A 23,210-nucleotide genomic window follows, 5' to 3' on the forward strand; every position below is an offset into this window, starting at 1 on the left:
CGGTTGTACAAATTTTATAGTATTTTATCATTATTGTGTGTGTATTTTTATATTTTAGTGGTGGTTTAAGACAGTGCTGAAGAGACTGCTTAAGGGAGAGCTTGATGATTATTCTGAAGGATAATATGTTCCATGCATTTCTCACAAAATTATATAAAATTAGCACATTTAAATCTACATAATGCTGTGAAGGCATATTTTTATTAAACTTAATCTAAGTAGATAGAATAATGACAAGTGATTGCTATGATAAAATTCTGGTCTCATTTTGAGTGGACAAAGTATTATTAGAATCATTAAGCTCTATTAACTAATACTTTCTGCCCATAAATTTATTAGTTTTCGACACTGAATCCTTTTATTCCTCTCCACCCCTACTGTCTTTCTTCATAATTTGTATAGAACGTACCCTAATTACTCTCCTAGAAATGCCACCCAACCAGCTCATGCTAGCACATTTAAATGTACTTTTCTGAATCATGTTGCCAAGAAAACAATTTCATTTCAATAAAACTCAGAACATTATGCAGATATTGTGTTATTCATTTATGTGAGCATTTAAAAAGCAAGATGGATTGCCATTTAATACAATTTAAAGGCTAACCTACTAAAACTTTTCATGCATCATTTAGCAATGCAATCCTTCTTTCTTTTTCAGAATAACTACTAAATTTAAATTTTTTGGTTAGGTGTCATTCTACTGACAGAAAAGTTATCTTGACTTTCAACTATTGATTTTCTAGAAGAAAATAATCATTCTACAGGGAAATGATTTATGATTCAATTTTGTCTATTTGCAAACTTTGACTTTTCTATACAGAAATAGAGATACTAAAGAAAAGTTTGACAGTGTCCCAGAGAAATAAGATGTGCCTTGAAGAGGAAATGAAAAATCTGAAATTGTTGTCAGATGCAGCCATACTGAGGTCTCAGCAGATTCAGACATCCAAACAACAGGAAGTAAACTTGCAAACCAGATGCCATGACTTGGAAAAAGAAGTACTAGGTAAAAGAGAATGATTTTATTTGCTGTTGTTAGCAACTGGCCATAACAAAGAAGTATTTACATTTTTATTTCTTTTATAATCACAACAAAATCTTGTTTTAATTAGTGTTGCAAATACAGCTAATTACTAGTAACTCAGTCAATAACTGTGTCTGTGATCAATATTTACTATCATCCCTTCTGATTCTGCCATTGAGAGTGAATGCCATTCACACTTAAGTGAATATATTCCTTCATTTTCCCAAGGAAAAATTAAAAACTGTGTTTGGTGGGGCGCCTGGGTGGCTCAGTCGGTTAAGCGTCCGACTTTGGCTCAGGTCATGATCTTGTGGTCGGTGGGTTCGAGCCCTGCGTTGGCTCTGTGCTGACAGAGCCTATTTCAGATTCTGTGTCTCCCTCTTTCTCTGACCCTCCCCGGTTCATGCTCTCTCTCTCAAAAATAAATAAATGTTAAAAAAAATTAAAAAAAAAAAACCTGTGTTTGGGGCACTATGGGCAAAGGTTTTAAATTTCTACCTCAGAGGAATGAGTGTCTTGGCACTAAGACTATGGAATTTGTACTTTTCCCTAAAGGCAGTAGGAATCCTTGAAAATTCGTAATCAATTTTCATTCAAGGAGAATGCTATAATACAAGTAGTGTTTTAGCAAAATTAAGTTATTACAGTGATTGGGGGTGTTCCAAATAATCAAGAAATTGGAGCTAGATAGCCATTCAAAAAATATCTTTGCTGATAACCCAGGCCCTAGACTAACTGTAACAAACTGAAGTAGGAAGGGAACTACATTTTTTGGGTCCTAATATGCACTGTATGTAAATTACTTCTGTCAATTGCCACAGGGATCATGAAAAACAGGTATAATTATCCCATCTTGCAGAGAAGAGAATCAAAGCCTAGAAAGGTAACAAGCCTGTTTTCACGTAGCTGGTAAATGGTAGGGAGTGAAAGAGTTCAGATTCCAAGACTCGTGCTCATCGCACTGTGTCTCCTTGGTCATCTCCGTGGCCACAATGGGAAAACCAAGATAGAATCAAGATTGAGCAGAGTACCCAGGATTAGAGAGGTGGACATCTGGCTAAGTAGACAGGGAGAGAACGAAGTCACAGAGGACTCTGAACCTCTTTTCTTGAGAGTATTTAATGATGGGAGCACACCACAGACTAGGAAATCTGGAGAGAAAGTGGTGCTGGAATGGAAAATAAGGACTCGTTATGTGAAGTTGGAGCAGATATCAAATATTTTAATTTTCCCTTCTGTGAATTACCTATTTATAGATTTTGCCAATTTTCTATTGCATTATTGGAATTTTCCTTGATAATTTTTAAGAGCAGTTTGTATAATGTAGTAATTATAATCTATATTTGGTTTTTTTCTAATGTATAATTTGTTGACTTTTTATGGTAAATTTTACTACCAAAATTTTTCATTTTGATGTGATCAAATGATATGTCTTGTATTGTTTTTGGTTAGTTTTGGTTAAAACATTCTTAAATTGTACAGATAGTCTCTTGAGGTTTTTTTTTACATTTAAGTCATTAATCCATGTAAGATTTATTTTTTATATGGTATGAGATATGGGGGATTAGTTTTATTCTTTCCAAATGGATAACCAGTTGTATCAGTATTGTATATTAAATAATCCATCCTTTTACACTGAATAGAACTATTTGTCATATGTTAAAATTTTATATATGTTAGCATTGATTACTGTGTTCTCTTTTGTTCCACAAATTTATTTGATATACCATTCATACATATTCATTTGAATATAGTGACTTAATAGCATAATCTCACAGCTGGTAAATCCTTTCTCTTTCTACTGTTCTTACTTTTCAAATATATAAGTGGAGGAGTTAGTCTTCAATTTGAATTTTTTAAGATCCTGTATTTACTTCTAATCCAAAGACTAATTGATACTTAGTAAAGTTTTTCTCCTCCAGTCTTTATTCTTTTCTTACATATTTATATTTACAAGAAGTTATTCTTCCACATGAAGTTAAGGTAATTTCATTTAATTCTAATCCCAACAGAGATTCTAGCTGGAATTGCATTATATTTACATATTAAATTTTGGAGAATTGGCGTTTTTAGTGGTATTAAGTCTCAATATTGTAAAAGTCTTCTCATTCAAGAATATAGTATGTCCTTTCATTTCTTTAAACTTTTTCTGTTTTTAATTATGATTTCTTAGTTTTATTTGGCTGTATTACTTTTTCCTTCTTGTTAAATTGATGACTGTCATGTTTTTGCATCTACTATAAGTGGACTTTTTTCACTATGTCAGTCTCTTGGTATTTTGTTTTTGTTTTTGTTTTGGTGCCAGAACGTGCTTTTATTATAGCACAGAGACAGGACAAGTAGGCAGAAAGAGTTGCACTGGGATTGTGAGGAGTAACTGGTTATATACTTTTTAGTTAGTGGGGGTTAGGGATAAGGTAAGTCTCTAAGGAATTTGAGCATGTTAAAAAGCAAGGTCTCCAGGATCTTGGAGGGCTGTTGTTAAGATAAGGTTGCTTTTAGTCTTTAATGAAACATCAACAGTAAAGTAGCCATGAGTTCCTTGAGGAATGTCACACTCTGCATGTCTCAGGAATTTATAAGTGGGGGGTTGCAAGTTGTAAAGAGATGATTTTAGCCCCATTTCTCTTACCTTTGTTCTCTTCATCATTTACCCCCTGAATTATTTGACCTTTAAATCTTTAAGGTTGCTGAGGGTGGAAGGTCTTATCTTCTGTAACTTTTTGCTGCTGAATAGGGGCATTGGTCATGTGGGGTTATAGGAATTGTTAAAAGCAGAGGCAGCCAAATCCAAGGTAGACAACACATATGAATCTCCTTGAGTAGAAAGGATTATCTGTCCACTTGAAGTTATGCCACTGAGGGAGTCTGGGCACCAGGTGGAGAGACATTTAAAAGACAGCAAAACATGATTGAAATTATTATGAGAAAAAGAAGCCCAATAAAGAGACATTTGATAGTTGACCAAAATCCTCCAGTTCAGGAGTTTAACCAATTATTAAAGGAGAGGGAGAGATTGTTTAAAGTGGCAATTTGAGGGACACCTGGGTGGCTCAGTCGGTTGGGCATCTGGCTTTGGCTCAGGTAGTGATCTCACGGTTCATGGGTTTAAGCCTCGCGTTGGGCTCTGTGCTGACAGCTCGGGGCTTGGAGTCTACTTCGGATTCTGTGTTTTACTCTCTCTCCACCCTTCCCTCTCTCTCTTTCTCAAAAAATAAATAAAACATTGGGGCGCTTGGGTGGTTCAGTCGATTAGGTTGCCGACTTCAGCTCAAGTCATGATCTATAGGCCTGTGAGTTCAAGCCCCACATCAGGCTCTGTGCTGGCAGCTGGGAGCCTGGAGTCGGCTTCGAATTCTGTGACTCCCTAGCTCTCTGCCCCTCCCCTGCGCCGTCTCTCTCTCTCAAAAGTAAACATTTAAAAAAATGTTTTAAATAAAACATTAAAAAAATTTTAAGAAGTGCCAATTTGAGCACAATTAGCAATCCTGTTAAATTTTAGTGATAATCTGGAATATATATATAGCATTCAGTGTTTATGATGGCACATGTTCCACCCATGCTGCAGTTAAAACATCTAATACCGTTTTATTTTGTAGAACTGCTTTATGAATGAGTTATTTCAGTGTTTAATATTGTAATGCTATTTGAGAGTCATGTAAGGCCTTAATCGTGTAGCAGGTGGTGTTAGCCATGATATAGACTCTTTTGTTTAGCAAGCAATCAGGTAATTAATAAGAGACACTTTTACAGAAACAAAAGAAAAATATAGGTTAGTGGTTGGAGCAAATTACAAACCCAGTGTCTGGGTCTTGAGTGCTCCTAGTGAAAGATTTTCAGATGTCAGGCTTGAAGCATTCTCATATGGTGTGGGAACAGGCAGCAGGAATCAGATGAGTTTTTCTGGTTTGTAATTTAAGTGTCTCTGGTGATCATTTTGACCCATAGAGCAGGCACAAAGATTGTCTATACACAAGTTTTGTGGCAATTTCTCTAAAGCTGAACTCAAGTTGTCCAGCATCAGTTTTCAGTGTTTTAGGAAAAAGGACAGTTTTAGTTAAAAGAATGGAAGAAAATTGAAATCTTCATATTTGTTGATAGAATAAGGAAAGGTTATTGATTTTTGTGTATTTGTCTTGTATCCATCAACTTTATAAAATCCTCATATTAATTCTAGTAGTTTTTTTACTAGTATCTCTTGGATTATCTAGTTCTACAATTGTATCACCTGCTCAATACCCCCCCCAAAAGAGTTCATCTATTTTTTTCCAGTGTTTATATCTGTTATTTTATTTTCTTATCTTGTTAATATCTTATGAAATTCATTTGAACCCCTCAGACTTTGTTAAATAATAATGACACTGAACATCCATATCTACTTACTGATTTTAATTGAAATTATTTGGTGCTTTGCCACTTGGAATTATGTTTGATGTTTTTAGTAAATATTTATTTTTAATTAACTATTTTACTTGTATTCCAATTTTAGTTAGACGTTTTAAATGAAATGCTGTTGGATTTTGTTAAGTGCCTCTCAGCATCTATTGATATAATAGTGTTTTTTCCCCTTTAACCAACTGGTAAAATGGACTAGTATTATTGAATTTCTTGATGTTGAAGTGTCTTTGCTTTCATGGAATAAGCCATGCATCATTTACTTTTTGAATATATCATTTGCTACATGTATATATTTTATTTGTAAATTTTGTGCATATATATTAATAAATGAGATTGGTTTATAAGGTTTTTTTTTTTACTAGCAAGTACTAATTTTATCAGAGCTTTGCATTAAAATTAAGTGAACATCATAAATAAACAGGTTTAATCACATGAATTATCTGTTTTTTAAAGTTAGATAAAACTTGACCTGAACCACATATCATTAGGTAAAATTCAGTTATGAACTCCTTTGATTTCAGTACATCTTTGAATGGTACTTAGTATTTTCAGAGTTGTCTGTGGTAATTGACTATTTGAATATTCAGCTCTTCTCACATCAGTTTTGATTCTTTATATTTGGATGGTAAATTATTCAATTTTCTCTAAGATTTCAAATTTATACCCATAATATGGAATGCAATACTCTTATTTTAAAATATTCCCTCTGTCTGTGATTAGGCCTGATAGTTGATTTTTAATCTTGTCTATTTTTCGTTTATCTTTTATGATTTATCAGGCTTGCAAGGCCTTCATTTTTTAGTCTTTTCAAAGAACTAGCCTTTGTATTTTTTGTGCTATTACTTTTATTTTCTATAACATTACTTCCCATATTTATTAATTTCCTATTCCTAGTTTCTTTTTATTTTTTGTTTTTATTTTTCAGACTTCTGAAGGGAATACTTAGTTCTTTTATTTCTCATCTTTTTTTTGTTCAATGATAGAGGCATTTGAAGGAATGAGTTTTCCTATGAGTAAAATTTTACCTATGTCTCATATATTCAATATGAATTATTCTCCTTTTTAATACTGTCTAAGTACTGTGTAATTTCTAATTTTTTCTTTGGTGAAAGGGTTATCTAGGAGTATATTTCTGAATTTCTAAGTATGTAGTTAATTATTTGGGGAAGGAGTTACTTTCTTATTATGTATTTAACTTGAGAGTATTCTGACTAAATAATGTGACTTATAATACCTTTTTGAATTTGTGGAGCTCTCCTGTATGTTGAATACATGATCTAGTGCTATAGATATTCCTTAAAAATACAAAATGTAATTCTCAGCTTCATGGTTATAATGGTATCTCAGCTGATTATAGGATTCTTGAGTTCTTTTCTCTCAGTACACTGTGGATGCTCTGTCTTCTAGCTTTCAGTGTTGCAAATGTTACTGCAGCTCTGATTCTTTTTCCTTTAAAGGTACTTCATTCTTTAGCCTGAAAACTTGTTAGATTTTTATTTCTCTTGTTTTTTTTTTCTCTCTTTCTTCATTGGGCTTCAGTTGGATCACTCATAATCCTTGGTTCATGACACATATGTACTGGCTGGGACTTCATGTACAATTTTGAATATAATAATAATAGTGGGCATCCTTACCTCATTCACAGTTTAAAAAAATACACTGCTGAATAACTTTTGGTTTTAAGCAGAAATTATAATGAATGTAAAATATCTAGAGAATGATATTAAAAGCACTATATATCAAAACTTGGGGAATACAGCCAAAGAAGTGTTTTCAGGGAGATGTATAGCTTTAGAAGTCATATAAGAAGGAAAGGACAGGGGCGCCTGGGTGGCACAGTCGGTTAAGCGTCCGACTTCAGCCAGGTCACGATCTCGCGGTCCGTGAGTTCGAGCCCCGTGTCGGGCTCTGGGCTGATGGCTCGGAGCCTGGAGTCTGTTTCCGATTCTGCGTCTCCCTCTCTCTCTGCCCCTCCCCCGTTCATGCTCTGTCTCTCTCTGTCCCAAAAATAAATAAAAAACGTTGAAAAAAAAAATTAAAAAAAAAAAAAAAAAAAAAAGAAGGAAAGGACAGGGACACCTGAGTGGCTCAGTTGGTTGAGCATCGACTCGATTTCAGCTCAGGTTGTGATTTGGAATCTGCTTAAGATTCTCTCTTTCTCTCTCTCCCCCCATCCCATCCCCCTCTCCCTCTGCCCCCCCCCACTCACATGCTCTCTCACTCTCTCTAAAATTTAAAAAAAAAAAGAAAAAAGAAGGAAAGAACAAACTCAAATAACAGAAGAAAAAATAATAAAAATAATACCAGCAGTGAGTGAAATAGAAAAGAGATGATAAAGAAGACCAGCAAAACAAAGCATTGATACTTTTTTAAAAAACCAACAAAGTAGAACTTTGGCAAGTTTAATCAGAAGATGAGAGAAAATACAAATGTAAAATGTGAGTAATGAAAGAGGGGCAGTTACTACAGATAAAGGGTAAAAAAATAATAATAAAAGTGGATGCTGTCAACAATCTTATGCCAACAACTGTGAAGTCTTAGATGAAATGGATATACTATTAGAAAACTATATCTTACCAAGACTTACTCAAAAAAATTAAATGGCCCTATAACTATTAAAGAGATTGGAGCAATGTCTTCTCACAAAGAAAAAAACAAATTTTTTAACTAGCAAGTTCTACCAACTTTCAGGGAACAAAGGTCTTAATGTTATACAGTATTTTCTTTCCTTTTTTTAAAATTTTTAATTAATTAATTTTTTTTTTAATTTACATCCAAATTAGTTAGCATATAGTACAACAATGATTTCAGGAATAGATTCCTTAGTGCCCCTTACCCATTTAGCCCATCCCTCCTCCCAGAACCCCTCCAGTAACCCTGTTTGTTCTCCATATTTATGAGTCTCTTATGTTTTGTCCCCCTCCCTGTTTTTATGTTATTTTTGCTTCCCTTCCCTTATGTTCATCTGTTTTGTCTCTTAAAGTCCTCATGTGAGTGAAGTAATATGGTATTTGTCTTTCTCTGACTGATTAGTTTCACTTAGCATAATACCCTCTAGTTCCATCCACGTAGTTGCAAATGGCAAGATTTCATTCTTTTTGATTGCCAAGTAATACTCCATTGTATATACATACCACCTCTTCTTTATCCATTCATCCATTGATGGACCTTTGGGCTCTTTCCATACTTTGACTATTGTTGATAGTGCTGGTGTAAACATTGGGGTGCATGTGTCCCTTCGAAACAGCATACCTGTATCCCTTGGATAAATACCTAGTAGTGCCATTGCTGGGTTGTAGGGTGGTTCTATTTTTAGTTTTTTGAGGAACCTCCATACTGTTTTCCAGAATGGCTGCACCAGCTTGCATTGCAACCAAGAGTGCAAGAGATACTCTTTCTCCTCATCCTTGCCAACATATGTTGTTGCCTGAGTTGTTAATGTTAGCTGTTCCAACAGGTGTAAGGTGGTATCTCGTTGTGGTTTTGATTTGTATTTCCCTGAGGATGAGTGATGTTGAGCATTTTTTCATGTGTCGGTTGGCCATCTGGATGTCTTCTTTGGAAAAGTGTCTGTTCATGTCTTTTGCCCATTTCTTCACTGGATTATTTGTTTTTTGGGTGTTGAGTTTGAGAAGTTCTTATAGATTTTGGATACTAACCCTTTATCTGATATGTCATTTGCAAATATCTTCTCCCATTCCATCGGTTGCCTTTTAGTTTTGCTGATTGTTTCCTTTGCTGTGCAGAAGCTTTTTATTTTGATGAGGTCCCAATAGTTCATTTTTGCTTTTGTTTCCCATGCCTCCAGAGACATGTTGAGTAAGAAGTTCCTGTGGCCAAGATCAAAGAGGTTTTTGCCTTCTTTCTCCTTGAGGAATTTGATGGCTTCCTGTCTTACATTTAGGTCTTTTGTCCATTTTGAGTTTATTTTTGTATGTGGTGTAAGAAAGTGGTCCAGGTTCATTTTTCTGCATGTCACTGTCAAGTTTTCCCAGCACCACTTGCTGAAGAGACTGTCTTTATTCCATAGGATATTCTTTCTTGCTTTGTCAAAGATTAGTTGGCCATATGTTTGTGGGTCTGTTTCTGGGTTCTCTATTCTGTTCCATTGATCTGAGTGTCTGTTCTTGTGCCAGTACCATACTGTCTTGATGATTACAGCTTTGTAGTATAGCTGAAGTCCGGGATTGTGATGCCTCCTGCTTTGGTTTTCTCTTTCAAGATTGCTTTGGCTATTTGGGATCTTTTCTGGATCCAAACAAATTTTAGGATTATTTGTGCTAGCTCTCTGAAGAATGCTGATGTTTTTTTGATAGGGATTGCATTGACTGTGTAGATTCTTTGGGTAGTATCAACATTTTAACAATATTTGTTCTTCCTATCCAGGAGCATGGAATCTTTTTCCATTTTTTTTTTGGTGTGTTTTCTTTAATTTCTTTCATAAGCTTTCTGTAGTTTACAGTGTATAGATTTTTCACCTCTTTGGTTAGATTTATTCCTAGGTATTTTATGGTTTTGGTGCAATTGTAAATGGGATCGATTCCTTGATTTCTCTTTCTGTTGCTTCATTATTGGTGAATAGGAATGCAACCGATTTCTGTGAGTTGATTTTATATCCTGCTGCTTTGCTGAATTAATGAATCAGTTCTAGCAGTTTTTTGGTGGAATCTTTAGGGTTTTACATATAGAGTATCAGGTCATCTGTGAAGAGTGAAAGTTTGACCTCTTCCTGGCCGATTTGGATACCTTTTATTTTTTGTGTTGTCCGATTGCTGAGGCTAAGACTTCCAATACTATGTTGAATAACAGTGGTGAGAGTGGACATCCCTGTCTTGCTCCTGACCTTAGGGGGAAAGCTCTCAGTTTTTCCCCATTGAGGATGATATTAACATTGGGTCATTCATATATGGCTTTTATGATTTCGAGGTGTGATCCTTCTATACCTACTTTCTTGAGGGTTTTTGTCAAGAAAGGATGCTGTATTTTGTCAAATGCTTTCTCTGTATCTATTGAGAGGATCATATGGTTCTTATCCTTTCTTTTACTGATGTGATGAATCATATTAATTGTTTTGCGGATATTGAACCAGCCCTGCATCCCAGGTATAAATCCTGCTTGATCGTGGTGAATAATTTTTTTAATGTATTGTTTGATCTGGTTGGCTAATATCTTGTTGAGGATTTTTGAATCCATGTTCATCAGGGAAATTGGTCTAAAGTTCTCCTTTTTAGTGGGGTCTCTGCTTTTGGAATCAAGGTAATCCTGGGTTCATAGAGTTTGGAAGTTTTCCTTCCATTTCCATTTTTTGGAACTGCTTGAAGAGAATAGGTGCTAACTCTTCCTTAAATGTTTGGTAGAATTCCCCTGGAAAGCCATCTGGCCCTGGACCCTTGTTTTTTGGGAGATTTTTGATTACTAATTCAATTTCCTTACTGGTTATGGGTCTGTTCAAATTTTCTATTTCTTCCTGTTTCAGTTTTGGTAGTATATATGTTTCTAGGAATTTGTCCATTTCTTCCAGATTGCCCATTTTATTGGCATATAATTGCTCATAATATTCTCTTATTATTGTTTTTATTTCTGCTGTGTTGGTTATGATCTCTCCTCTTTCATTCTTGATTTTATTTATTGGGTCCTTTCCTTTTTCTTTTTGATCAAACTGGCTAGTGGTTTTATAAATTTTGTTAATTCTTTCAAAGAACCAGCTTCTGGTTTCATTCATCTGTTCTACTGTTTTTTTGTTTTTGTTTTTGTTTTTGTTTTGTTTTGTTTTGGTTTCGATAGCATTAATTTCTGCTCTGATCTTTATTATTTCCTGTCTTCTGCTGGTTTAGGGTTTTATTTGCTGTTTTTTTTTTCAAGCTCTTCAAGGTGTAAGGTTAGGTTGTATACCTGAGATCTTTCTTCCTTCTTTAGGAGGGCCTGGATTGGTATATCCTTTCCTCTTATGACCGCCTTTGCTGTGTCCCCAAGGTTTTGGGTTGTGGTGTTATCATTTTCATTGGCTTCCATATACTTTCTAATTTCTTCTTTAACTTCTCGGTTAGCCCATTCATTCTTTAGTAGGATGTTTTTCAGTCTCCAAGTATTTGTTACCTTTCCAAATTTTTTCTCGTGGTTGATTTCAAGTTTCATAGCATTGTGGTCTGAAAATATGCACAGTATGATCTTGATCTTTTTGTACTTGCTGAGAGCTGATTTGTGTCCCAGTATGTGGTCTATTCTGGAGAATGTTCCATGTGCACTGGAGAAGAATGTATATTCTGCTGCTTTAGGATGAAATGTTCTGAATATATCTGTTAAGTCCACCTGGTCCAGTATGTCATTTAAAGCCATTATTTCTTTGTTGATTTTTTGATCAGATGATCTGTCCATTGCTGTGAGTGCGGTTTTGAAATCTCCTACTATTATGGTATTTTCAATGAATTTCTTTACGTTTGTGATTAATTGATTTATATATTTAGGTTCTTCCACATTTGGTGCATCAATGTTTACAATTGTTAGGTCTTGGTGGATAGACCCCTTGATTATGATATAATGCCCTTCTGCATCTCTTGATACAGTCTTTATTTTAAAGTCTGGATTGTCTGTTATAAGTATGGCTACTCTGGCTTTCTTTTGTTGACCATTAGCATGATAGATGGTTCTCCATCCCCTTTCTTTCAATCTGAAGGTGTCTTTAGGTCTCAAGTGGGTCTCTTGTAAGCAGCATACAGATGGATCTTGTTTTCTTATCCATTCTGTTACCCTATGTCTTTTGATTGGAGCATTGAGTCCATTGACATTTATAATGAGTACTGAAAGATATGAATTTATTGCCATTATGTTGTTTGTAGAGTTGGAGTTTCTGGTGGTGTTCTCTGGCCCCTTCTAATCTTTGTTGCTTTTGGTCTTTATTTATTTATTTATTTATTTATTTATTTATTTTATATTTTCTTCTTTTCTCCCCTCATAGAGTCCCCCTTAAAATTTCTTGCAGGGCTGGTTTAGTGGTCACAGACTCCTTTAATTTTTGTTTGTCTGGGAAACTTTATCTCACCTTCAATTTTGAATGACGGCCTTGCTGGGTAAAGAATTCTTGGCTGCATATTTTTCTAATTCAGCACATTGAATATATCCTGCCATTCCCTTCTGACCTGCCAAGTTTCTGTGGATAGGTCTGCTGCAAACCTGATCTGTCTTCCCTTGTAGGTTGAGGACTTTTTTTTTCCTTGCTGCTTTCATGATTGTCTCCTTGCCTGAGTCTTTTGTGAATTTGACTATGATATGCCTTGTTGATGGTCAGTTTTTGTTGAATCTAATGGGGGTCCTCTGTGCTTCCTGGATTTTGATGTCTGTGTCTTTCCCCAGGTTAGGAAAGTTTTCGCCTATGATTTGCTCACATAACCCTTCTACCCCTATGTCTCTCTCTTCCTCTTCTGGGACCCCTATGGTTCTGATGTTGTTCCTTTTTAATGAGTCACTGATTTCTCTAATTCTTAAATCATGCTCTTTTGCCTTAATGTCCCTTTTATTTTCTGTTTCATTATTCTCCATCAGTTTGTCCTCTATCGCTAATTCTCTGTTCTGCCTCATCCATCCTTGCCGCCGTGGCATCAATCCGTGATTGCAGCTCCGTTATAGCATTTTTTTATTTCATCCTGACTAGTTTTACTTCTTTAATCTCCACAGAAAGGGATTCTAATCTGTTTTCCACTCCAGCTAATATTCTTATTATCATGATTCTAAATTCTGGTTCAGACATCTTGCTTATGTCTGTTTTGGTTAAATCCCTGGCTGTCGTTTCTTCCTGCTCTTTCTTTTGGGGTGAATTCCTTTGTTTCATCATTTTGAAGGGAAAAAAGGAATTAATGAGGTAGAAAAAATTAAAATTAAAAAAATATTAAAAGTAAAAAATTAAACACAAACACACACACACACAAATCGAATAAATGATGCTAGATCCTAGGTGTGTTTTGGTCTGGGTGTTGAAAGTGGCTTGATAGATTAGAGAAAAAAAGGGGGGGGGTGGAAAAAGGAATTTGATTGCAAATTTGAAAAAATGAATACACTGAATTAGACTAAAATGAAATGATGGAAGTAAACTAGAATTTGAATATTTACACAAAAGTAAAGAATATAGTAGAAAAAATTTAAAAGTATTTCTAATAAAAATTAAAAATAAAAAATGAATTTTTTCTTTCTATATTCAAGAAAAAGAAAAGAAATGAAAAGAGAAAAAAGAAAAAAAAAAGGAAATTGTTTGGGGTGCCTGGGTGGCTCAGTCGGTTAAGTGTCAACTTTGGCTTAGGTCATGATCTCACATCTTGTGAGTTCAAGCCCCGTGTCAGACTCTGTGCTGACAGCTCAGAGACTGGAGCCTGTTTCGGATTCTGTGTCTCCCTCTCTCTCTGCTCCTCCCCCACTCGTGCTCTGTCTCTCTCTCTCTCTCTCTCAAAAATAAATATTAAAAAAAAAAGGAAATAATTTGAAAATTTGAAACAGTGAATACACTTTAGTAGACTGAAATAAAATGATGGAAGTAAAATAGAATTTGAAAAATTTACATGAAAGTAAAAAATATAGTAAAAAATTAAAGAAAAATATTTTTAATAAAAATCAAAAATAAGAATGAATTTTTTCTCTTTCTGTATTCAAGAAAGAGAAAAGAAATGAAAAAGAAAAAAGATAAAAAAAGGAAATCATTTAAAAATTTGAAAAAGTGAATACACTGAAGTATACAAATGATGGAAGTAAAATAGAATTTGAAAAAATTTACACAAAAGTAAAAAATATAGTAAAAAAACATTAAAGAAAAATATTTTTAATAAAAACTGAAAATAAAAACGAATTTTTTCTCTTTCTGCTGAATTCTTTGGTTCAGGTTGTACAGATTGTTGTGTTAATCCTCAGATAAGTTTTCTAGGTGTGCAGGATGGCTTAGTTTTGGTCTGGCTGTATTTCATGGACGTGAGACACACAAAAAACTTCCATGCTGTTCTGCCATCTTGGCTCCCTCTCACAGTGTTTTCTAAGCAGTTGAAAACTGGGGACTGTTTCCAGACTCAGTCTACAAGTCCAAGGCAACTCTGTTACCAAAATCAGACAAAGATATTAAAAGGAATATTATAGGTCTATTTATATTATGAATATCAATGTAAGAATGTTAATGTATGTTTGATATTTTGAGAAATATTTTGATCCACCTGAGTGTATTACCTATTTAGAAAACTAAATAAAGTTATAAATAAAACTATGAATGCCAAGCTATTTATTTTAGACTCAGGAGGACAAATTTAAAACAGCTTTGCTAAAATATGCACTTCACACTTATAAATAACTTTGTTCAAAATGCAAGTTTTCCTTTAAAACAAAGCTTATCATTCTGGTTTCTCTAATATTTCATTCTTTTAATATGGCTTAGAAAAAATGAAGTTTCAGGAGCACCTGTGTGGCTCAGTTGGTTGGGCATCTGACTTCAGCTCAGGTCATGATCTCACAGTCTGTGAGTTCAAGCCCCGTGTCGGGCTCTGTGCTGATAGCTCAGAACCTGGAGCTTGCTTCAGATTCTGTGTCTCTCTCTCTGTGCCCCTCCCCTTCTCATGCTCTGTCTCTGTCTCAAAAATAAATAAAAACATTAAAAATTTTTTTAATTAAAAAAATTTAAAAAGCAGTTTCTTTGAATATTATGGTTTCCTCGAAGAACAGTAAAACATTGGAGAACATGATATCTTATATTCTTTTAAGAAACTATAATATATATAATATTCCCTGATCCCCCTAACTCCTCCTCTGGTCCTGAATACTGGTTGGTGTTGGCATGAATTCGTGACTGCTTTTTTTTTTTAATGTTTTATTTTATTTTTTGAGAGAGAGAGAGTGAGCATGAGCAGGGGTGGGGCAGAAAGAGAAAGGGAGTCACAGAATCTGAAGCAGGCTCCAGACTCTGAGCGGTCAGCACAGAGCCTCACACAGGGCTTGAACTCAAAAGATGTGAGATCATGACCTGAGCCAAAGTTGACACTTAACCGACTGAGCCACCCAGGTGCCTTTTGCTTGGTGTTGTTCTTTGGTCATATCTTGGGGAAAATATATTTTAAAAATAGTCTTAAAAGTAAGAAACATGTTTGGCCACCTAGCCCTAGCATATTTAGAATATGTTATTATAGGGGTGTGTTGCAGTTGTAAAAAATGGCAATGTATATGTTTAGAACTGAATACAAATTCCAAAGGTGAATCAGATTTTAAAGTAAGGATCTCTAACAAATGGAAGAAAGCAAAATTATGTGACAAGTGATGTTCAGATTACTAAAACAAAATATATCAAATACTCTAAAATAAACCTCAAATTAAGTAAGAAAAAATAACAGGAAAACTAGTACAATAAGGGAGATAGAACTTATCCTAATCATAAAGCAGCACTTTAAAAATTACAAAGCATAGGATGGATTTTGCCTATAAAATATAGAATCTCTGGCTTTAAAAACTGCCAAATAACCTAAAAATAGAAGATGGACAAAAACATGTATATCATCTATCATAAGCAAAAGGTTACTATCCATACAATATAAAGATTTTATTCAACTATGTGTGAAACTTGCCAAGATCCCAAGCAGGCAAATGGTTGAAAAACAAAAAACAGGTAACACAGGAAATATAATAATAAACAAGGCCAGAGTGCTTCATCACTAATAATTAAATAATAAAAACAATTCATCTCCTTAGTAAATTAGTACAAAGATTTCAATAATTTCCCCTTAATTTGATGATTAAAATTATTGTATTTTTCTAACCCATAGAAATGTTTGTGATCAAGTAACCTCTTTCTTGGGAATCGATGCTGGGGAAATAGAAGATGAAAAATTATTTATATGTCACGGTCATATTTTGAATAGTGAATGATTAGAAGTAATTTATCCCCAGCATTAATGATATGGGTAATAAATCAATATATACCATCACCTGGAACATTATTCAGCCTTTAAAATGGCAATATGAACATGGACTATCAACATGGAAAAATACTATAATTGTAATATTACATAGTAAAAGAACTCACAAAATTGTATGTACCTTACAATTACAATTATGTCCAGACACATATATTTATGAATAGGAACCAGAAGGCAACATGAAAATATGCAAATGAGTTTTAGGGTGATAGAGATATGAGTGATTTTTTTCCCTCTTTCAAAATTTTTTCTGGTGTTATTTTGATAAACTTTCTTTAAAAAAGAAAAAAAAGTGTTACACATCTTTAAGATTTAGCTCACATTCCACTTCCTATAATAAAAAACCTCACCAAAACTCCGTAGTACTAATTAGTCACAGTTTTTATACTCATTAAGATCTCACCTTTATTAAGTATAGCTATATTGAAATCAAAAGTGCAGCTGGAGACTCTGATCTACTCAGCACTTTATATAGAGGCTGTATAGTTATAAATGCAATATAGACTCATCCAAAGGACAGTGTAATTGCAGAGCAAAGTGGCACATAATTTCAAGACTAAATTAGGGTTTCAGTTTTGCTGCTGCTGTTGAATAGGTTCACTCCATGGGTAACACCCAAACTATGTTAACACAGAGAGAAAGCATTTTAAAAGGCTGTTAAATTTCTCTTGGTTGGCAGAAAGTCAGTATGAACAGGATCATTAAAGCCAGTGATGGCACCAGTGATCTCAACTAGTGATGACAAATAGCACTTCCTGTGAACCTAGCTATGAAGGGTACTGGATTTGGGGCGGGGTGGGGGTGGGGGTGGGGGTTTTGTTTGTTTGTTTGTTTGTTTTTACCCCACAACAATCTTATACCCATGTTAGGGTCTCAGTATGGAAATTGACAGAACATTTAGAAAAATGTTCATAAATGTACCTCTTGCGTTATCCACAAATATCCTCCTGGTGAACTGATTGCACTAATGTATCCTTTCTAATTCATTTCACCAAAATGGTGTTTTCATTTTGGTTTCATTTGGTTTTCATTTCAGTGGTTTCAGAAAACTAAAAGTGCAGGAGAGACAGCAGAGTTTCTGTCTCAGGTGTTAGCAGTGTTAGCAGTGTTGTATCCCAAATTTGGTATACTTTCATCTCCCCTGTGGGATCTGCAGATTTTCTCAGGTGTTCCCACCTCCAAGTGGTCCACACCTGCCCTTCTACTCCCTTCCTCACACTACCTGTTTTCAACTTCTTATAATCTACTTTTACTTCTGCCCACTGTCCGTGAACCCAGTCATTAGCCTCTTCCCTCATCTGTTCCTATCTGTTGGCTCTGGGCTGACCAGGCCCTGAGTTTAACTTCATTTTTTCAACAAGTGTTTATTGGACATCGACCACCTGTGGCCAACTGGCCTCATCTGTGCTTTGACTTCTGGTGTTCATATGTTCTCCAGCTCTTCATGGGTGGTCATAGGACTTCTGACAGCCTAACTCCACACTGGTGTATGTGCTGACACTCTTAACTTTAGCCATTCTTGACAGATATTTTTGTCCTCTCTATTAAAAATAGTCTGCAAATTTCCTTAGCTCCAATTTTGTTGTCATTCAAATTATTTTTAGTTGTGCTTTTTCTGCCATCACATGGCATTTGCTTTCATAATTTTCATGAACTTCAACACTCTTACTTTTTATTCTGCTTTATTTTAAATGTATGCCTCATATTGCTATTACTAACCAATTAATGTCCTTAAGATTTTCTGCTATCTTGATCGTCATCATCTGTAGCTTTTCCAACTTATTAATGTCTTTTCAGAAATCATGTCAAAAAAAGAAATCATGTCAACCATTTGAGAAGAGAAAAAAACCAATATATCACAGTGAATATCTTCTCCCCAGATAAATGACTGGGTCAACATAACTGGGCATAGCATTTTAGATTTTCTTTGGGCAAATAAGAATAAGGGCAGACCAATATACCACTCATAACTTTTTCTGTACCTTATTTTTAAGAAACATAATTATTTGCTCAAAGAACACAATAGTGTTTTTAATTCATTTTTCACCTGAGTTTTGTTAATGGTTTATTATCATTTATAATCTTAAACCAAATTCTAAGCACTTGCATGGTCTATACCCCTTCCTATGAACCATTTTACCAGGTTCTCCATAGTTGCAGAACCAGCATTAAGTGATAAGAATCACAATAAGGCTTATTTTCTAAAACTAGTTGAACAACTTCCCTTCTGTTTTCCTTGCCTAGTTCTCTGCCTTACTGTCTGCCTCTCATTATTTCCTTCAGAGCATTCATTCAAGCACTATACTATATATTCTCAGTTATTCGGAACCTGCTTGTTATTATCCATGCTCTTAATTGTTTATTATTCTCTCTTAGATTCTCTTAGTAAATGAGTTAACATGTTATACAGTTGACATTTGAACAACAGGTTTGAACTCCATGGGTACAGATTTTTTTTTTCAGCAAATATTTTGGACACATTTTTGGAGATTTGTGCCAATTTGAAAAAACTCAGACAAACTGTGTAGCCTAGAAATATTGCAAAAAAATAAGAAAAAGTTATGTCACGAATGCATAATATATATGTAGATATATATGTAGTTATGTAGTTACTAGTCAACTTTATTACTACCATAAAATATACACAAATCTATTATAAAAAGTTAAAATTTATCACACTTGCACATACAAATACTTACAGACCATATTCTTTTCATTTTTGATGTCTAGTATTAGTAACATGTAATGTCTATGGTGTTTTGTATCATATAAAAAAATATTGAGGTGGGTACTGACAAATGATTCATCTTGTAAACTGATAATGTAAACTTATGGTATCAGTAAATATAGTACAGTATTATAAATGTATTTTCTCTTCCTTATGATTTCCTTACTATTTTTTTCTCTAGCTTACTTTATTGTAAGAATACTGTATATAGGGGTGCGTGGGTGGCTCAGTCAGTTAAGCGTCCAACTTCGGCTCAGGTCATGATCTCACAGTTTGTGAGTTCAAGCCACTCATCGGGCTCTGTGCTGAAAGCTCAGAGACCGGAACCTGCTTTAGATTCTGTGTCTCCCTTCCTCTCTGCCCCTCCCCAATTCATGCGCGCGCTCGCGCGCGCTCTCTCTCTCTCCCTCAAAAATAAATAAATGTTAAAAAAAATTAAATAATACTACATATAATATATATAAAATACAAAATATGTGTTAATTGCCTGTTTATGTTATTAATATGTCTTCTGTTCAACGATAGACTATTAGTAATTAAATTTTGGGGAGTCAAAAGTTACATGTGGATTTTCAACTGAGCAGGAGGTTGGCACTTGTAACCCTCACGTTGTTCAAGGGTCAATTGTACTTTTTTGACTGACTAAATATATTTATGTATTTGAATATATTTTAGATTCTACACATAAGTGAAATCATACATTATTTGTCTTTCTCTGTATGATTCATTTCACTTAGCATGATGCCCTTAAGGTCTATCCATGGAAAGATTAAGATTTCATTCTTTTTTTTATGACCAAATGATATCACAGTATATATATGTATGTATGTGTGTGTATATATATGTGTATATATACATATATATATGTATATATGTATATATATACATATATATACACACACATATGTGTACATACCACATTTTCTTTATCCAATCATCCATGAATGGGTACTTAGGTTGCTTCCATATCTTAGCTATTATAAATAATGCTGCAGTGAACATTGGAGTGCATATATTTTTTCAAGTTAGTGTTCTCATTTCCTTCAGATAAATACCTAGAAGTGGAATTGCTGGGCCATGTGATGGTTCTATTCTTAAATGTTTCATGAATGTCCATACTGTTTTCCATAGTAGCTGTACCACTTTACATTCCCATCAACAGTTCACAAGGGTTCCCTTTTCTCTGTATTCTCACCAACACTTGTTATCTCTTGTCTTTTGATAATAACCATTTAACAGGTGTGAAGTGATAACTCAGTGCCGTTTTGATTTGCATTTCCCTAATGATTAGTGATGTTGAGCACTTTTTCATGTACTTGTTGCCCATCTGTATTTCTTCTTTGGAAAAATGTCTATTTGGATCTTCCATCCATTGTTTTAATCTGATTGTTCTATGGCTATTGAGTTGTATGAGTTCTCTATGTATTTTAGGTATTAATCCCTTATCAGATATATGATTGCAGTATTTTCTCCCACTTGGTAGATTGCTTTTAAATTTTGTTGATGGTTTCCTTTGCTGTGCAGAAAGATGTAGTCCCACTTGTTGATTTTTTGCTTTTATTGCCTTCGTGTTTGGTATCAAATAAAAAACATCATCATCAAAACTGATGATCAAAATGTTCAAAGGTTCAAAGAAACCTTCTAGGAGTGTTATAGTTGCAGGTCTCACATTGAAGTCTTTAATCCATTTTGAGTTAATTTTTGTGTATGGTGGAAGGTAGTGGTCCAGTTTCATTCTTTTGCATGTAGCTATCCAGTTTTCCAAGCACCATTTATTGAAGAGACTGTCCTTTCCCTATTGTATATTCTTGGTTCTTTTGTTATAAATTAATTGACCGTAGTGTGTGGGTTTATTTCTGGGCTCTTGATTCTGTTTGTTTTTATATCAGTACAATACTGTTTTGATTACTATAGCTCTGTAAGAAATTTTGAAATTAGAGAGCATGATGCTTCCAGCTTTGATCCTCCTTCTCAAGATTACTTTGGCTATTCAGAATCTTTTATGGTTCCATATAAATTTTAGGTTATTTGTTCTATGTATGTGAAAAATGTCATTGGAATTTTAATAGGGATTGCATTGATGCAGTTTTTTGGGGGTAGTATGGGCATTTTAACAATATTAATTCTCCCAATCCATGAACACAGAATATCTTTTCATTTATTTGTGTCTCCTTCAGTTTCTTTCATTAACACTGTACAGTTTTCAGTGTACAGGTCTTTTTCCTCCTTGGTCCAATTTATTCCTAGGTATTTTTTTTAATGCAATTGCAAATTAGATTGTCTTCCTAATTTCTCTTTCTGATAGTTTGTTACTAGTGAGAAATACAACAGATTGTTGTTTATTGATTTTATGTCCTGCAACTTTACTGATTTCATTTATTCTAAAAGTTTTTCAGTCTAGGGTTTCCTATATATAATATGTCATCTGCATATAGTAACAGTTTTACTTTTCCTTTTCAATTTGGATTCCTATTTCTTTTTCTTGCCTAATTGCTCTGGTTAGGACATCTAATACTATGCTGAATAAAAGTAGCAACAGTAGGCATCTTTGTCTTGTTCCTGATCTTAGAGGAAAAACTTTCAGTGTTTCATCATTAAGTGTCATGTTAACTGTGGTCATATATGGGTTTACTGTGTTGAGGTACTTTCCCACTAAACCCACTTTATTGAGAATTTTTATCATAAATAGATGTTGAATTGTGTCAAATGCTGTTTCTGTATTTTCTGAGATGATCATATGATTTTTATCTTTTATTTTGTTAATATGGTATCTCATATCGATTGATTTGTGGATTATTGAACCATCCTTGCATCCCTGGACTAAATCCCACTTGATTGGGACATATGATCCTTTTTAATGTATTGTTGAATTTGGTTTGCTGATAATTTTATTGAGGATTTTTGCATCTATGTTCATCAGGGATATTGGCCTGTAACTTTCTTTTTTCATAATGTCCTTGTCTGGTTGATGTTAGGGTAATGCTGGCCTAATAAGAGGAATTTAGAGAAATACATTTCTTTATACTTGCAACTTTAGACTTAGGCCTCACTACTATGTCATTATTGTGTTTCCTTAAAAATACATTCTAAAATCATTCTAATACTTTATATTCCCAATTCTCTTATTTTTAGAATTCACCTTTAGAACAAACTTACCTTTCTCCATTTTTAGCTATATAACTATCTCTTTGTTGTGTCTGTCTACCTACCTTCCACCCAACATTCCCCAGTAATGTGATATTAAACAAAAGCATTGAAGGCTAAGAATCAGATGATGACTGTCCATACATTAGCCAGGTGACTCTGAAATGCCATTTCTCCCTGATGAGTATGTGTCCACATCTAGGCAGTGGATGGGTTGGACTAAAGCCTTAGAGGTTCCTATGGGCTATAGTGTGCTGTAATCTGATTCTAACTCTGGTGCCATTTGCTTGTTTCCAAAGTTAAATAAATGTTCTTATTTTTACATTTTGATTTTTTTTCTTTCTTTTTAAACATTTTATTGATTTAAGTAATCTCTACACCCCATGTGGGGCTTGAACTCATGACCCTGAGGTCCTCTGACTCTTCTCTTCTGAGACTCCTTTCTTTCCTTTGAGATAGCTGTAATTTTCTTCTTTTAAATCACCATTAAACAATTTCAACCTTGATTCACATATATAGTTTTTTATGATCATTATTTTTCTACATAAAAACTTGTTTTTTCCACATTTTCCCTTTATTTGTCTTTTAAAATATAGACATTCAAAAATTTAAATTCCAGTGATAGCTCTGATCCATATAGTTTAACAGTGGCTAAAGTATAAATAATAAGCTGTTAATAGCAGCCTAATTCTTAATGACAATTTAGCTTTTTCATTAGAAAGCGATCATAGAAAAATTTGAAGACTAAATTCTTGGTTCTTTTTTAAAGATTTATTAACATAACTTTTGTAATTTTCTGTTTAGCTTACACTAATACAACCTTCAAATGCACAATTTATCTCAATTGATAATACTCCTCTCAGAGGTCTTTGTGACCCACAAATCAGTCCACTTAAATGATTTTCCTTTCACCTGGCAGAATAAAGTGTCCTTTACTTTTTGTCAGTAGTCACAAATATTGGAAGACAGAGTTCAGATAAATCAT

General features: G+C 34.2%; 1 protein-coding gene across 8 annotated transcripts in view; it reads left to right on the forward strand.

The window, feature by feature from the left end:
- LEKR1 (leucine, glutamate and lysine rich 1) overlaps nt 1-23,210 on the forward strand; it is a 231,856-nt gene that overhangs the window by 87,732 nt on the left and 120,914 nt on the right. For all 8 annotated transcript variants that reach the window (XR_009261914.1, XR_009261913.1, XR_009261911.1 and 5 more), the window contains one exon: nt 821-1,006. Coding sequence is in view for 1 of the 8 variants with exons in the window: in XM_058730308.1 (XP_058586291.1) it covers nt 821-1,006 (186 nt within the window). In the remaining 7 variants the exon portion in view is untranslated. The remainder of the gene's footprint in view (nt 1-820; nt 1,007-23,210) is intronic.

Source organism: Neofelis nebulosa, chromosome 5 (genome assembly GCF_028018385.1).
Source record: "Neofelis nebulosa isolate mNeoNeb1 chromosome 5, mNeoNeb1.pri, whole genome shotgun sequence".
Lineage (NCBI taxonomy): Eukaryota > Metazoa > Chordata > Mammalia > Carnivora > Felidae > Neofelis > Neofelis nebulosa.